This window comes from Labrus bergylta, chromosome 12, assembly GCF_963930695.1.
Source record: "Labrus bergylta chromosome 12, fLabBer1.1, whole genome shotgun sequence".
In the NCBI taxonomy this organism is placed as follows: Eukaryota; Metazoa; Chordata; class Actinopteri; order Labriformes; family Labridae; genus Labrus; species Labrus bergylta.
The window spans coordinates 14,511,603-14,527,827 of NC_089206.1; the positions used below are offsets into that span (position 1 = coordinate 14,511,603).

General features: G+C 40.9%; 1 protein-coding gene across 2 annotated transcripts in view; it reads right to left on the minus strand.

Annotated features, from left to right (window-relative positions):
• Positions 1-680: 680 nt before the first annotated feature.
• Positions 681-16,225, minus strand: part of cacna2d3a (calcium channel, voltage-dependent, alpha 2/delta subunit 3a) — a 111,222-nt gene continuing 95,677 nt past the window's right edge. For both annotated transcript variants that reach the window (XM_065961092.1, XM_065961093.1), the window contains 11 exons: positions 15,439-15,500; positions 15,136-15,180; positions 14,985-15,047; positions 13,593-13,663; positions 10,942-11,017; positions 10,786-10,838; positions 9,518-9,573; positions 6,888-7,002; positions 2,568-2,683; positions 1,469-1,548; positions 681-1,336 (listed from right to left, as the gene is read on the minus strand). In XM_065961092.1, the coding sequence (XP_065817164.1) occupies positions 1,244-1,336; positions 1,469-1,548; positions 2,568-2,683; positions 6,888-7,002; positions 9,518-9,573; positions 10,786-10,838; positions 10,942-11,017; positions 13,593-13,663; positions 14,985-15,047; positions 15,136-15,180; positions 15,439-15,500 (830 nt within the window). In that variant the 3' untranslated portion in view covers positions 681-1,243. The remainder of the gene's footprint in view (positions 1,337-1,468; positions 1,549-2,567; positions 2,684-6,887; positions 7,003-9,517; positions 9,574-10,785; positions 10,839-10,941; positions 11,018-13,592; positions 13,664-14,984; positions 15,048-15,135; positions 15,181-15,438; positions 15,501-16,225) is intronic.

The following is a 16,225-nucleotide window of genomic DNA, read 5'->3' on the forward strand; positions in this document are numbered from 1 at the left end:
CATCTAAATGCATGCATAAACACATACGAATCCTATTCTTGCATGTACATGTGTTTGTTTGTCAGAAAATGTCAAAGCATAGTTTGTGTCAATTTCCTAAGCAAATGCAGATGTGAGTTGTGGTTGGCCTTCGATTCCAGTGTCATGGTCTTTGTTGTGTCTCTTTGTATGGGGGATAGGCCCCGTGGGGGGAAAAGGCTTTCATGAATGACAGAAGAAACGAAACACAAGATTCACACACGTAGTGTTCCACATCTTTGCTTATGTGGAGCTCAACAGCCAAACAGTTCCCGACAGACAACCAATAAGAAGAGAAAGTGTAATTATCAGTCAGAACTGCCAAAAACAATAGAACAGGCTATTGAGATGAGAACTTTTTCTCCATATTAAGTCCATTGTTCTTCACTAAAAGCCTTAAAAAAACAGCATTCATTTTCAACATCATTTTATTTCAAAAGTACACAAACAGGACCAATATTCTTCAATAAGGCAAAGCTCAAAAATTAACAACCACTCACGTCAGAGGACTCAAAATCTCATAGTCACAGTTTATGGAGATCACTTGCAAATCATAAATAAACTTTTTTTTTTAAATCTCTCTCTATATATATATCTATATATAGATATATATATAGACTCATCTTTTTTCTCATCATGAAAAAAAGATCATTAGACAAACATTTCTTTACAACCCTGGCCCACATTTAATCGTCTTCAGTATTTTTTTTCCCCTCAGAAACATTATTGTCCATAAAAAGCCATCAGAGTTGGCCAGGGGGGAGGTGCACCTGTCTCTCTCCACAAGTTGGTGTTACGTGGCTCTAATGCCCAGTTCCAAGCCCAGCTACGGACCGCGGCCCTTAGCTGCTACCTGAAAGTACTGAACATAGTGGTGTGAGGCTCACCTGTGCAGTTTATAAGCTACGATGTGCATTGTAAGCATTATTACTTCCTAAAAGCTTTGTTTCGCCCCCGAAAAACCTCTCTGTGCAGCTTCTGTGATATTGCTAAAGCACCTTTATGATCACTATTTAAACAGCTATCCATTTTCAATCCTTTCAAATAAGTGCCTGCTGAGAGGGGTTCCTCAGGGCGTGGGCCTTTGTAGGTGGTGAGTTGGAATTGGGCGCAATTTAAAAAGGGGCATGAGTGATTTTTTCTGTGGCATCGCTGCTGTTCTTTTGCGTTCCGAGCCAAGCCGATCCAAGTCAAGTCTTGGATGGAGAGGCGTGGCTAGCTCTGGTCACCTGGAGAAAAGACTGAGGAGGATGCACAGCAGTGTTGCAACAAGAGACGAGGAGAGACCTGCAGCTCCTCCACACTCCATGGAGTTCTCCTGCAGAGGGAGGGGGGAGAGATTTGGAGAAACAAATAAAACAACAAAGAAGAAATATTTTGTAAGTAAGTAAGAAAGTAATTTAAAAGTGACTGATCTCTGTGTGTGTATGTTTTTTCATGGAGCAGTTACCTCTGGGTGAAAAGGGTGACAGGAATCCGGGCGCCTCCTGTCCTTTTGCATCTTCAACCTCTCGCACTTGAGAGATTCATTATGTGCAGCTGAAGTTAAGGCAACAATAGACAATGTGTACCCTCTGCAGAGTGTTTTCCCACTGAACTGTATTTCAGTGTTTATAATGGAAAGGCATGCATGTTTTAAAGGTGCACTGATGATAGAGCTTCTTATGGATACAGTAATACTTTTGGGCTCAGCATGCAGGACAAAGAAATCAGACCCAGAGCCTTTGTTTGATGGATTTTCTCTGTTGCATAGCAACAGAATGGCATGGCTTTATTCTACAGTAAGCACTCTGCAACAAAATAAACAGTGGCAGACATGTATATACAGCATGACTGTACTGTATAAAGTTTCAGGGAAACACACATTGCAGAAGGAACTCGCTCGTGTATGTGGTGTGGTGACGCGCTAAGCTCTTTTTGAGTTTGACTGTAGTCGGAGCTGTGTCTGCTATTGATCAGAATCACATCACAGAGAAGGATGTTGTGTAACACAGTCCAAGCACACACACACACACACACACACACACACACATACATCGCTGTGAGACAGACCTCTGGTAGAGATCTGTCTCAAAGCTTTGGCTTCAGATTTTATCCCTCACAACAGTCTCCTCTGAGGGGGTAGAGGGCAAACAAACTCCACAAAGCTTGCCCCATGCCCCATGCCCCATGCTATTTACATCTTGTTATCATTGCTAGACACACACTGGCTCCATGAAAGAGAGTAGGCTTATCCAAATAAAATAGCATAATAAGGTATTAGTGTTATTTTTCTCAGTGGGGTGAAAAGCCTGCAACACACCAGCTGTAAAACACATTGATGTTGCCCTAAAAAAAACAAAATTTCTTTACTTATGCTTTCATTTATTTCCCTTAAAATTCTGCATCCATAAAAAAATGGAGCTGTTGTAATTATGCCTGTTTAGCCCCTCTGTTGAATCCAGTTAATTCTGGCGTCATTTCCTATCAATCAGGATACAAAGAAATACAAATGTACACCCTCTTTATCAAAGTCACCCGCACTTCTCAAGTCTTTGGCCTGTGAAGGATATACATGATTTCGATGGGGTCCATGGTGATTGGCTCGAACATGCTGCAGTCGCACTTGTTGTCCACCACCACCATGAAGAGATTACTGCTGGGGATCTGCTGGATCACAAAGGACCTGCCAATCACAGCAAAGACAGCCAGAAACAGATGAAAAAGAAGATGAGGAAGGAAGAAGGAGCTTTGAGAGTTGCATTGGCGAGCAGACAAGGCACATGGGTATGATGTGAATTTGCTTGTGTGTCAGAGGATTTGTGTTATGAGTGTTCACATTCTCCCCCGGCGGAAAAGGAGATGCATGTCAAGAAGATGACTTGTCTCGTTGCCAGCTGTCAATAAACATAAAAAGACAGACTCACGGCAACACACAGACGTTAAATATACACACTATCTTTTCTGACTCAGCCCTCTTACTCATTCCTTCTTCTTCCTTCTCTTTTGTCTTTGTTTTATCCCATCCAAAGCGAGCGCCAATGAAGTGTTGCCGGATATAAAACAATCCAAAGGAAGACAAATGGGAACCACACTTTTGTGCTCACAGCTTCCCATGACTGTGTTTTACTGGCCTAAGAGATCAGGGCTCGCCTCGGCCTCCTGGCCAGTGATTTACGAGCGAGGATAGGCTTTATGAATAAGAGAGGCCGTAAAGATGATCTCTTCTTTCTGTCACCCTTTCTTTCTTTATCTCTTGCTCCTCTGCCTCCCTCTCCTCTGCGGCAGCTGGGAGATTTATCGAGTTCAATGTGAGAGATTTATCAGACATGTATGAGAACACGCATGTGTGATTGCATGAACACACACACATGCAGAAATACTACACACACCCACACTCAAGTTTTGTGAGGCAGAGCAGGAGACCTGATAGAGCAAAACAGACCTACAGGAACATCTCAGTACTTACTAATTCAATATTATGACCAATTTAATGTAACCACAAGCAGCCTCCAATCCCTGTGTAGCACCAACACACTGCACTCTAATACACACATCCCACTGTGACCAACCAAACCCAACCAAACCAGACCAGCAAATAAGCCAAGCCAGTTCCAATCAGAGTGAATTAGTATCTGCTGATGTTTAATAATCCGTGCTCACCCCTGCACAGCGCCGGCCCAGCTCAGCCTGCTGATAGAAAGCAGAGCAAGTGTTCTAGGAGCAAAGACTTAAACACATCCTGACAGCACAGCTGCTGGCCTTGAACATACCCGGTGCTGGGAAAGGGAGCACTACACTGCACATACATGCACACTTGGACTCAAAGACAGAGACATTTAAGCATACTCTCTCTCTCTCTCTCTCGCTCACAAACACACAGATGGCCAACACCGTGCTTTCTTCTTGACATAGTGTCCTGATGCTGAGGCTTCAGGTGGCCAGCTAACCCACCAAGCAACTGACAACTAGGACATCCAAATTTATTTCATAAACATTCAAAATATGGAAGAAGGAAATGAAAAAGAGCAATCCGCAGAGAGAGACAGAGACAGAGAGGGAGAGACTTGGCATTAAAAGAAGAAATAAATCAAGAGTTAGATTCATGTTCAGCATAGACAAAAGAATGTGTCATCCTGTAAAAGTCCTGTCAAAACACATCGCACGATCTTTAGCTGGAGATGATGGAAACTAGCGCAGCTTATCAGCAATTTCTTATCATGAAGTAAAAAGTCTTACACATCCAGTGTCAGCTCTTCTGACGCTCATTTTAATGAGAATATTTCACATCCCATTATGCATTACACGTTCCTTGCTTTTTGATGAAAATCAGCAGCAACGTGAATCTATCGAAACACTCTGCGCTCAGTTTTGGTAAAGTGTAATATTTCTGTCGGTCGTGTACAGAATCTTCACATTTTCCCTATGATTTAATCATTGCATAACTAACCATAACCCGAGCTGCACGCATTGGATGGTTTTTTAAAAATCTGTCATCAGAATTGGGAAATTTGACCAATAATTACTGAGTGTTATTTAACAATTACTAATTCATTGAGCTGAGATTGCCCCAGTGAAACCTCAACAAACAGACTTGCGGCTTTTGAGAGCAATGCTGTCATTCTTTTTCCATTTCTCTCATTACTCTTGAGGGAAACGAGCAGCATGATCCCAGAACTCTCTTTTTTTTTAGACTTTCTGACACTTTTATATGATTCCAATATAAAGCATGCTCAGCAGGATATTAGAAGAGATTATATGATGAATTTTAGGTTTTGTAGCGCCTTGTAGCCTGTTACAAAATATAACTGAGAGCGTGTAACAAATGATTGTACAGGTTGAGTGACATGGTCAAAGAGAAGTTTAAGAAACTGAAAAAAGGAGATCAAAATATGAACGTGAAATGTAGTATTTGTAACCAAAGAAATGTTGAAAGCCGACGGCTCACGGAGAGAAGTTCAATTCAAAACTTAAAATAATTGTAATTCAATACACTTTTGAATGTCAAAATGCAAACTTATATTAGCATAACATTCATCTAAATCATGAAGTACACATAAAAAGCTTGTTAAATAAAGATCGCAATATGATATACATTCTTTTACTTTATTTTCTTATATGCTGAGCAAAATGCATTCAAATCTTTTTGAATACTTGTGCCGGGAACACGAATCATAAGCTTTTGCTATGTAGCATTATTCTTGTCATTCACATAGAGACACAGATGCATTTTAAGCATCTCTAACAGATGAAACCATGTCTAACCGTCTGACTGCCGCTCTGAGGCTGTAGCTCACTGCAGCTTTGAACCTCTCTCTTTCGGGATGGCCCAGAGCGTAATGAAGGAGTGTTTGGAGTCTGAAGATATATGGCTGTGAGTATTGTGGCTAATAGTCCCCTTGAAGACCTTTCTGGTTCGAGACGTGACACAGTCTTTGTCCTAAATCTCATGTTACAGCGGGGAGAAGCTGGCAGGGCATAAATGGAGGTTGAGTCATTCTATAGGAGCACTTAAGCCATTATATATGATATATATAAGTTCATTGTTTCTTGTGCTCTGACACTCAGTCGAACCCATCAGGAAGTAATGGACAAACACAAATAAGGACATCATGCACACACATAGTCATAGTACAGTAAAGACAGGTTTAAAAGGCAAGAGCTAAGGGTTTTTGTTTCCTAAAGCATAAAAACATACACACGTTTCCTGATGAAAATATGGGAGAAGGCCTCAGTCTGCCTGTAATGTGAAACAGATGTTTATCACCAATATCCTCTATTACTAATATGAGCAATAAAATTCCATATACCCCAAATAAAAGCTCCATTTCACTTTGTTGAATTCATTGTGCTCTAAAAAAGATTTATTTGAAGACATGTTGCTCAGAGCACGCAGCCCTGTCCGCTAATCCCAGCGCTGGTGTCATCATTGAGGATGAGTCCATTCTTCTCTAAAGCGAGCTCTTTTGTTGTGTGTGTGTGTGTGTGTGTGTGTGTGTGTGTGTGTGTGTGTGTGTGTGTGTGTGTGTGCTGTGAGTGTGTGTGCTGTGAGTGTGTAAGAAACAGCTTGTGTGTGTGTGTGTGTGTGTGTGTGTGTGTGTGTGTGTGTGTGTGTGTGTGTGTGTGTGTAAGAAACAGCTTGTGTGTGTGTGTTTGATGGGGGTCTGAATGAATCCCCAACCACATTCTACTCCTAGCACCCAGGGCAGTGGTTACCCTGCTGACCACACACACACACACACACACACACACACACACACACACACACACACACACACACACACACACACACACACACACACACACACACACACACACACACACACACACACACACACACACACACACACACACACACACACACACACACACACACACACAATTCTGAGCTTCCCTGGCAGCTCCACAGCTGGGAGCAATGAAGGGCCCTACGGAGGGATCCAGAGAACACCCCACAATTGCCTGACAGAAAAGCCCAAATTGTTAATGGGGACCACACTCATTTTCCCATTTTTAAAGGAAGCCTTTTTTTTCACCTCTCTCCCTCATCTAAATGCCTCGTATTTCAAACTGCCACAGTAGAGAGTGTGTGTGTGTCTGTGTGTCTGTGTGTCTTTGTGTGTGTGTGTGTGTTCCTAATGCACTGCCAGGATAGAAGTGTCTTCAACAGACAACAAATGATTTCAATGTGTTTCCCATTATCCGGGATTATGCAGATAAGAATATCCTTCCGGGATGAGAGCTAACAGGCTTATTTATTTTTTAATTGTTTTGCTTAATTTTACAGGGATCTCCGATGTGTTTCATTCAAAAGTAGACGTTTCGACAGTTTGCATGTTTTTGACGTGTGTTCACATGTGTTTTATGTAGCGTGTGTGTGTTTGTCATACTTGATACATCCATCACAGTCAAGGTTGCCGGTGTTCTCTTTGATGGTTCTCTCTGAGATGAAGGCTGGGTACTCTGTGTCACACGGTACCTGCATGGACCGACCCATCCTCTGAGCTGGAGAGATGGAAAGAGAGAGATAGAGAGAAAGAGAGACAGTAGGAGGGAGAGAGTGATGGACAGAGAGAGAGAGAGAGAGAGAGAGAGAGAGAGATGGGCAGAGAGAAAGAGAGATAGAAACAGAGCAAGAGAAAAATAAATTGAGTGAGAAAGCGATGGAACATCCATGTCATAGTCAAATACATGTTCAAAATAGCTTTGCAAAGAGATAAGTAAGCAAACATACCACATCCTTGCAAATATACAAGTCTGAAATAAAGCAGCTTTTCAGAACCAGAGCTGCCTCTCACTTTGGGACACATTTCTAGTATAATTCTAGGCTGGCATTTTATGCAGCATAGCTTGAACTCTCCTGCCACCCAGAGGTTTCTGACATCACTGCAGTATATATATATATACTGTATATAAAAAAAAATCATATATATTTGCCAACATGATTTAATGCATTCTTTAAAAAAAAGCAGCTTATGTATTTAAATTAGCATAATATAAATAAGCACATAAAAAAGAAGCACTTGTTTTATAAGCAAATATTTTACCTCACACCTAGTTTTCTTCAGACGGGGGGATTATGTGAGGGATTTGAATGGAGTGTTTTAATTACTGGTGTTCAGCAGTGTGGCATTATTGTGTGAAAAAAAAAATTAAATGTGCAGACGTAAATATGCATGCCAGTTAGTTACACAGCCTACATGTATAAATGCCTGGGATTAGTTCAACTCGAGAGGCTGTGTAGATTGGGTTACGGACTGCTAAATTGGGGTGTTTCAGCAGAGTGTCACAGGCCTGTGTCTCTATTGTAAAAAAAGATAGAGAAAGTGCTGCTAAGACCTGAGGCCAGCCGGCTGTGAAATTGTCTCGAATGCTTGGCGAGCAGCGATGCCCAGCTTCACTTCGTTCTGGATAAGAGTGCGCAAGGAAAACATTTTATAGACTTTCATTTTGCGGTTCTTTTCTCTCTCTAAGCTCTCGTACAAAATATTTTCATATTAGTTTTGGCTAAAATGAATACTAAATTGTGATGCTACTTGGTGAGGCTTTAATTTCAAATGGGCGAACAGTATCCAGCACTCAATAAAGCGCGAGGAAACACAGAATGCATAGCTTGGCTTTAAAAATGTGAGAATGTGCGTGCAATTGTGGAAGAAAGTGAGACAGAACAACAAAGGAAAGACACAAAACCAGAGAAGAAGAGAAGAGAAAGAAAATAGAGAGAGACGGAGGACTTTTTTCTCCTGTTACAAAGCGGATATTACTTCTAACCACCACCAATATGACACACATCCCTACAGATCATAAAAACATCAAGTATATAACCCCCTCTGGACACACACACACACACACACGAACACACACACACACACACACACACACACACACACACACACACACACACACACACACACACACACACACACACACACACACACACACACACACACACACACACACACACACACACACACACACACACACACACACACACACACACTGAGGTCACTTGAGGTAATCTCATGTTCTGCCATTTTTACTTTTAGGTTTTGGATTGTGTGTCTTTATTCTGTTTTTCCAGCAGTGGTCACACTGACTCAGAGGAAGTGGAGGGGAGAGGGTGAGGAGAGAGAGAGAGAGAGAGAGAGAGGAGGTCAGTGCTGAGGACACTGGTTGTTTATTCTGTATGAAATGAGCTCAAGCAGAAGGATGAAAAACAGAGTGTTGGTCAGCGTCCGTTTTCATTTTTGGATTCTTCTTTTGAGACAGAAATAAAAAAATTCAAGTAGCGTAGACATCCAATGAAAAGAATGGTCCCCTTTGTATGAATAAGATATTTAGAGCAACAACAATCACAAAAACAACACAATACTGAACCGTTGTCCTGGATATAACGTTTAGGCAAAAAAACAAATAGGTTAAGTAAATAACACATTCTTATTTTTTTTAAGTAGTAGTAGTAGTTTTTAAGTAAAACAGAACGACATGGACCCATTTCATATGTTAAAAAATCCTGTAATGGATGCTGCTGCAGATAAATGACTGTTAAGATGTAAAAATTAATTTGCTCACATAATTCGATTCCAGAATGCTTCTAATCCTACAGAAAGTGCAAACAAACTTCCCAAATTAAGCAAATGAACAGTACATTACGAATGATAATCCTGATTCAACTTCTAGATGTATTATAAGTTTTTGCTGTGGAACATTTTTCAGGATGTTCATTACGGAGCACTTTATGCGTCTCATACAACCCACAAGCTACAAAGTATTTTCAACTTCTGCGGACATTCCAATAAAACACGGCAGGCCATTTGAGCAGCTCTTACAGTTCATATGAAACAGCCGTGAGTGCATGCACAAATCATTTTCTTATTTGTAATATAAATAAACTTTTTTTGTTTATTTTGACAATAACAATATAGGCTGTATATTTCATGAATGCAGGAGAGGAGAGAGAGAGAGAGAGAGAGAGAGAGAGAGAGAGAGAGAGAGAGAGAACATGCAGAGTGTGTCTTACCTTTCGCTGTGAGGTCAGAGTGCCACCAGCTGTAAAAGTTAAACTCCACCAGGAATCTAAACGTGGAGAAGAAATCGATCATACCAACACACTCTAATATACAATTATATAATACAAACTGCGACACTCTACACTGCATTCCAGACATTTATCCATACAGGATACACGTCTCTCAAGGGCTCGAGTTGGGCAAACTGTTTATTTACACAACAGATGATGGATTCTGCTTCAAAAGAAACCATGGCGCAGATATGAATCTTTGCTTACAGATAAGAATCTTTGCTTATTGGCACCTATCCTAGTCACAGTTCAGTGACTGAAAAAATAAGTTCTGTCTTACTTTATTTGCTTCTTCTGCCTCAAAGTATTTCAAGGAAATAAATCGTGAAAAGCTTTCTCAAGAAATGACAGTTAAATATTGACTAAGACCACGCAAGCTGGAGCTCCATCTGACGTTTTTAAAGTAAATTTGGTAAATACTCTCAAGTCTTCTCTTCACTTCAGTCTGTGGGAAGTTTTTTATGTCAGTTAAAGAGTCTCCTTGTTAAATAGTCCTTTTGATTTCCTTATCTTGTCATAAAAATGTTGTGAGAGTGCGGATGATTTGGTCGGATGCCCTCTTTTTTAGTTTTTCAGGTAAGACAGTTTGTTGAATAAATGATCCAAATGATAGTGTGGGATTTTCAAAGTTAAAGCTGAAATCAGTGAAATGACGAAGATGATGCTTTCAAGGGCTCTACACTGTTTCCCTATTGCTTAGTATTTGCATTTTTTTACAATATATTTTCCTATAGTGATGGCTGTAGGTTTTGTTTTTTAAACCTAATCTTACATATTTTCCCTCTGATATGATATAGGATTAATAATCTCATCTCAACTCAAATGAAGAAAAGCAAAGACTAAAAACAATATACATAAATAGAAAGATCACTAATGTCTCAGGGACACAAAAAAAAAAACCAGTCCTTAAAATTAGAACTGACAACTCAGTGTTCCCATGATGCACTGTGGTGGTAACAGACCACCCAGACAGACTCTGCAACCACAACATGGCATCACAGGAAACATCAGGTAGCCATTACAGCTTATGATCACTGACGATCATGTGGACATACATGTGGAGGAACTAGTAAACAAACATGCAGTTTACATATAGTAACAAACACGACCTCATCTGAAGAAATGGGCAACATATGAGTGCTGAAAAGTACATAGATGTGTTATTTACAAACAGACAGAAGACACATACACGGACACAGAAGTCTTACATGACAAGCTCAGTCAGGATCCACTTTACAGCTGTGAACACAGCAAAATACGGCTAAAAGGGGAAGAAAAGGGGGGGGAGTACATTTTTAGATGCTAAAACCCATCAAATACTGTATAACGCTAATTTTTCTTGTGAGCAAAAATGCAGTACTCACATCCAACAGTGTGTGTCCACTATCACTACTTTCTGAAAAAACCCAGCACAGAGCCTGGTAGTCATACAAAGTGACCCTGAGTAGATAAAGATAGAAACATGAGTGCAGCGTGTGAGACACAGATCACAAATAGAGATAGAGTCAGGCAAAGTAGGAGAGAATGTTTCATATCTATTTAACTGCTTAAAAGTAATACATTTATTGTGAAGATAAAGCCCAGATAAGGTGAGATAAGTCCTGTTTCACACTTTATCTCTTCTATTACAAGCCTGCGGGGTCTGCTTGACAGCTGTGTGGGAGCAGGAAGGACAGATCCCACCTCTGCTTTAGCCGCTGCTTTACCTGCGCATGATATATTGGATGGATGTGGCAAGAACGGGAAAGGGAAAGCAAGTGAAAGCTGAGAGCTTCCCTTGAGGTTCCTCAAAGCGATGTAGGAAGGTGGGTGTGTGTGTGTGAGTGTAGATGATTTGGGGATATTGGAGAGGATATCAGAGGATTTAAGGGCTTAGCGGACCCTCAGGGTGTGAGGTCTGGCTCTGTCTGGGCGAGGTTATTGAAGGGATTCCTAACACACACTTGCGCACACAGACGTCTACACACTGGACACTCTCTCTCATGGCCTGTGGACAAGTTCCTGTATACTTGAGGATACTTAGTGTGTGTGTGTGTGTGTGTGTGTGTGAGTGTGTGTGTGTTTGATGTGTGAGTGGGTTCAGTCTATCCACAGCTCTGGGCGATGTTCAAACCTCAAGTCACAGCAACAGTGACACATAGCTCCAACACACCGCCAGGAACCAATTAGTGCTAAGCCGGGCCAAGTAATGGTGTTAGCAGCAAACTTAGACCAATGTCATATTTGTGTGTGGGTGTGTATGTGTGTGTGTGTGTGTGTTTGCACAGATGTGTGATTACTGCATAGGCATGTGAGAGAGCCATTCATTCGTTTTTCTTTTCATGGGAGCATAACATCTTTTTTTTTTTTTATTGATCTCTCTTTCAATTGCTCGTTTATAAAGATGGATAATCCAAAAGAAACAGAAAATAATTTGTGTGCATTTGTCTTCATCTGCAACCTCGATGCTGACTCATAAATCCACGCTGGCGGCTTATTTAGACTTTTAAGTGGTGCACTTAAAAAGTCCGCCTCTATTTCTTTTTAATCATGACAGAAACCGATGCTGTTGTCACGAGCATTAATTCCCCAGAGATGGCGCTGAGTTACGACAGATTTATTCATGTTACGATCGAGAAGCTCTATTACTTAATCGACATGAGAAATACTTTTCATTCATCATGTTTTGTGCTCATTTTTCAACAATCCATCATCACACGAGTTTAAAGATGCAGTGAAAGAGCTTGTGAGCTGCTTTGTTTTTTATGAGTGGGAAAGCATTTGCTGTCAGCTTTTAGAAGTCCATCCTTCTGATAAACAGGCGTAGTTGTCTGCTTGTGCGATGATTTGTCACCGTGATTTTTATGCTTTGAGACATTCGTTTAAAATGTTCTTACCCGCTTCCCAACAGCAGCAGGGACTTCTGGGTAATGTCCTAATAAGGTGTTGGAAATAGGTCTGTAAGCCTATGGGCACTCCAAATTTAAAGTTTACCTTGCACTCGGGTTATCTAAAGACTCCATAAATGATATATTGTACTAGTTCCACAGTCAAACTACAATCTGTGTCTGTCTGTGTCTGCATCTCTGCTAATTCAAGGAAAGATATTCTCCTGGGTTACATTTCCGAATTAATCGCAGAAAGGCTCCACCCACTGCTCATGGCATTTTCCAGGAGACACAGCTCTATGACTTGCAGCGTATGCGTGAAGTGTCTAGATGTGTGTGTGTGTGTGTGTGCGTGTGTGTGCGCGTGTTTTGTGTGCATGTGTGACTTTGAGTTTCTCCTAATGCTTTCATTTCAGGAAAAGATTTGCTGTAATCCCCGAATGGAGAACTCTGCTGAGCCAGGGGTCGGAGTTCAGCACTGAATAGCTCAACAGGATTGGCCAAGTGAAGAGCTGTCATCACAAGACGAGACATGCTCTCATTCTGTAACCTTCCTGGTGTTATGCACATACTGTACATTTACACCATAGACTGTAAATATTAATGGACGAAGCCTGAGTGACTTCACTCATCTGTAACTGCAAGGGGCTTTGGAAGCCTGTCGATGGCGGTCGCCATGCTGGAAATGCTGTCTTAACCTATTTTTAGTCAACCTAACATCAGGCTAAGGAGCTGGAGCTGACGCCTCCTGACAAAGAGCTACAAAGCCCCTCAGTCAGGTCAGCTACGAGCCGTATTGTGAATAATATGTATTCTTCATAAAATCACAGTAGATGAGTTATCAAAAAATGCCTCTGCTGTAAAGTGTGTGCTGATAGAGACATGAGCTAAGACAGGCTATTTCTTTTTTTGAACCAGGCTGTCAACATGTTTATTTCTACTGTAAAAAACAGCTTTTTTTAAATGGGTGAGTATGTGCATTGTGGTGCTTCTGCAGCCAGCCTCAAGTGGACACTTCGACAAACTGCAGGATTTTGCACTTCCACACTGGCGTCATAACAGGGATACATACAAGTGAAGTACATGTACTTGTGCTGGCATAAAGACGTTAACACACTTACACATGCACTTTCAAACAGGTGACTTACCTCTTGAAAGAGCCCATCTGCAGAAGCTTACTCATTACAGCTCCCTCTGCTTCTCCGAAAAACTTCCCTGTCTGAGAAATAAGAGAAATAGATTGATACAAGTCATGTTAAGCTGATACCTGTGTTTTTCTGTGTTTTTTTTTTTTATAATAGAAGAAGCTCTAAAAGGTAAAAAATATGACACACAAAGTCCAGATCAGATTTGATGGGGAAAAAACAGCATAAATGAAACCCTAAAACATGCAACCTCATCCTTCTGCCAAGTGATCAATTTAAAAACACACATTCAGAACAGAACTAAGGATCAAACCTTACAGTCATTGCATTCGGAATTGTTGGAACGAAAAAGTTCCTGATATTTTGCTGCTGACCTGGACAGACTCAAGACTGCTCCAATTCAAAATGTGTAGGGATTTTCTTTTTTTATGTTCCATCCCAACCGTTCATAAAAGATGGCTATCCACCAATGAATCTGCATCTTCAAGGTTTCTGCCTGTTAAAAGGAAATTATTTCCATACTCATGCTGCTCTTTATGTTAGGTTTCATGAAATAACAGTTATGTTAATTTGGTACTATATAGATAAAAATTGATTGATTTGTTTACATTTTTACTGATAACCAAAATTAGACATGACTAGTGGGGCCCTTAAATGTTTGGTCACCTTCAAATCACGATCGAATAAAGAAAAGGAGCCAACGAGTGAGCTGCACATGAAAAGAACATGCAGACCGAGGGAAGGGCAGTGACAGCCAGCGGACTGGCTTCTAGATGAGCCAAAGCTGGAGTGACAGCATGTCTGGTGACAGCTAAGCAGAGGGTATATGCTAGGGCAGCAGCACGTCTCCTTGAGAGCAGTCCAAACAGTATGCATGAGACACAGGACACAATTATATAACAGCAAAAGATATAGAATGAAACTTTACACTTGGATTTCCACATTACATTTTTCTTGTCTTGATATAAATGGTAAACTCACACTTGGCACAAAAGCCATTGTGTAGCTTTATGATGTTGGTGTCATGCTAGTAGGTTGTGGCAAATGGCCCTTCTTCAGCTAAACTTTAAAGAACAGGGCGCCGGTTTGGATTAGTGGATGATGCACGGCTCATGTAGAGAGGCTGTAGCCCTCATCACAGAAATTGTGGGTTTGAATCAGACCTCGGCCCTTTGCTGCATGTCATCCTCCACTCTCCCCTCCAAACATTTTCTGTCTGTCTTCAGCAGTGCAGTCATATAAAGGCAAGAATGGCCACAAGAAATACAAAACAAAACGAAATAACAGACTCAAATCCAACAAAGACTTCTTTGAAACTGACTTTGATGCATCCTTTTTGCTGTTTCTGCTGTACGCTGGCTCTATAAAGCAGACCATGTGCATTTAATGTCTTACCAGAGTATAGTCCTCTGCTACCAGAACGAAGCCGTTGTTGTCGATGAGGTAGCAGTTAATGTCCTGTAAAAGGCAAAGTGTTAAAGCAATTGTAATGAGCAAAAGAGACCACATTGTTTTTATTTTATCAGGAATATAAAAGCTGACTGACCTCATCATCACAGCTTATGGAGCATTTTCCATCTAATGCCGCACACTGTGAGATTAAAAAAAGACATCAGCACACTGGACCTGGTCGTCTAAGCAAATATTAAAATGGTTTGGCTAAGAACACAGAGCAGCTTTGTCAGCTGTAATCATCTTCCTAAATGATTCCCTAATAAAAAGTTTTACCAAAATAAGTCAAATAATTTATGAAATAAATGTGCAATACAGTCGTAGCTTAATATCTAGGAGTTACAACAAAGTGGTTTTGAATATGACACATGCAAGTTGTGCGTTTGTGCATACACACCTGTCTGCTGGCTGTCCAGAACTTCTTCTGGAAGAACTCCAGTTTCATCTGGATGCCAACAGCTGAAAGAGAGAGACAATGCAGTCACAACAGGACAATGTGTTCTGTGTGTTTAAGTTAGAGAAAGAATGCTCTTTATTACAGTCGTCCAAATGACAAGAGAGTGATTCAGTATAAATGCACAGAGTCACAGTGCATCTTTTCATGAATCCCCATCAACTACATTTCCATGAAAGCAAATTAAAAGTGTTTTCCTTTATTTTCTGGAAGGCTGTGTTTATGTCATGCCCTACTTTCTGCACACATATTGCACTCAGATTAGCCAACCACACTCAAAATGCAGTTTCACACATTTCTAAACCAGACATCTTTCCCTGTGACCAAATGTAATCCCCTCCATTCCTCAGTCGGCCTCCCTGTTGTTTTCCACACAGCCATTTCCAGAGCTGGTATACAGAACCTCTCACATCCAAAAGCCTCATCACAGCAGGTCCCTAAATGCACAGATCTGACCAGAATTCCTCGCCTGGAAAAATCCCAGTGCCCGACATTAAACATTTCAGATTTCTTTTAGAGTTTGCTGAGGAAAAATTGACACATTCACCGCAAGCTTTAACCAGGCCCCTCTCCTCATCATCCTCTTCTCCCACTACCCCCAGCTACTAAGACTCAGAGGAACCTAGCTTTGTCTCAGTGGGGGTTTGCCATGCGTTTGGGGGTCTTTAAATCTACCCTAGAGCAAAAACACAATTTTCATCCAAATGAAGAAAAGATGAGGGTATCAAAT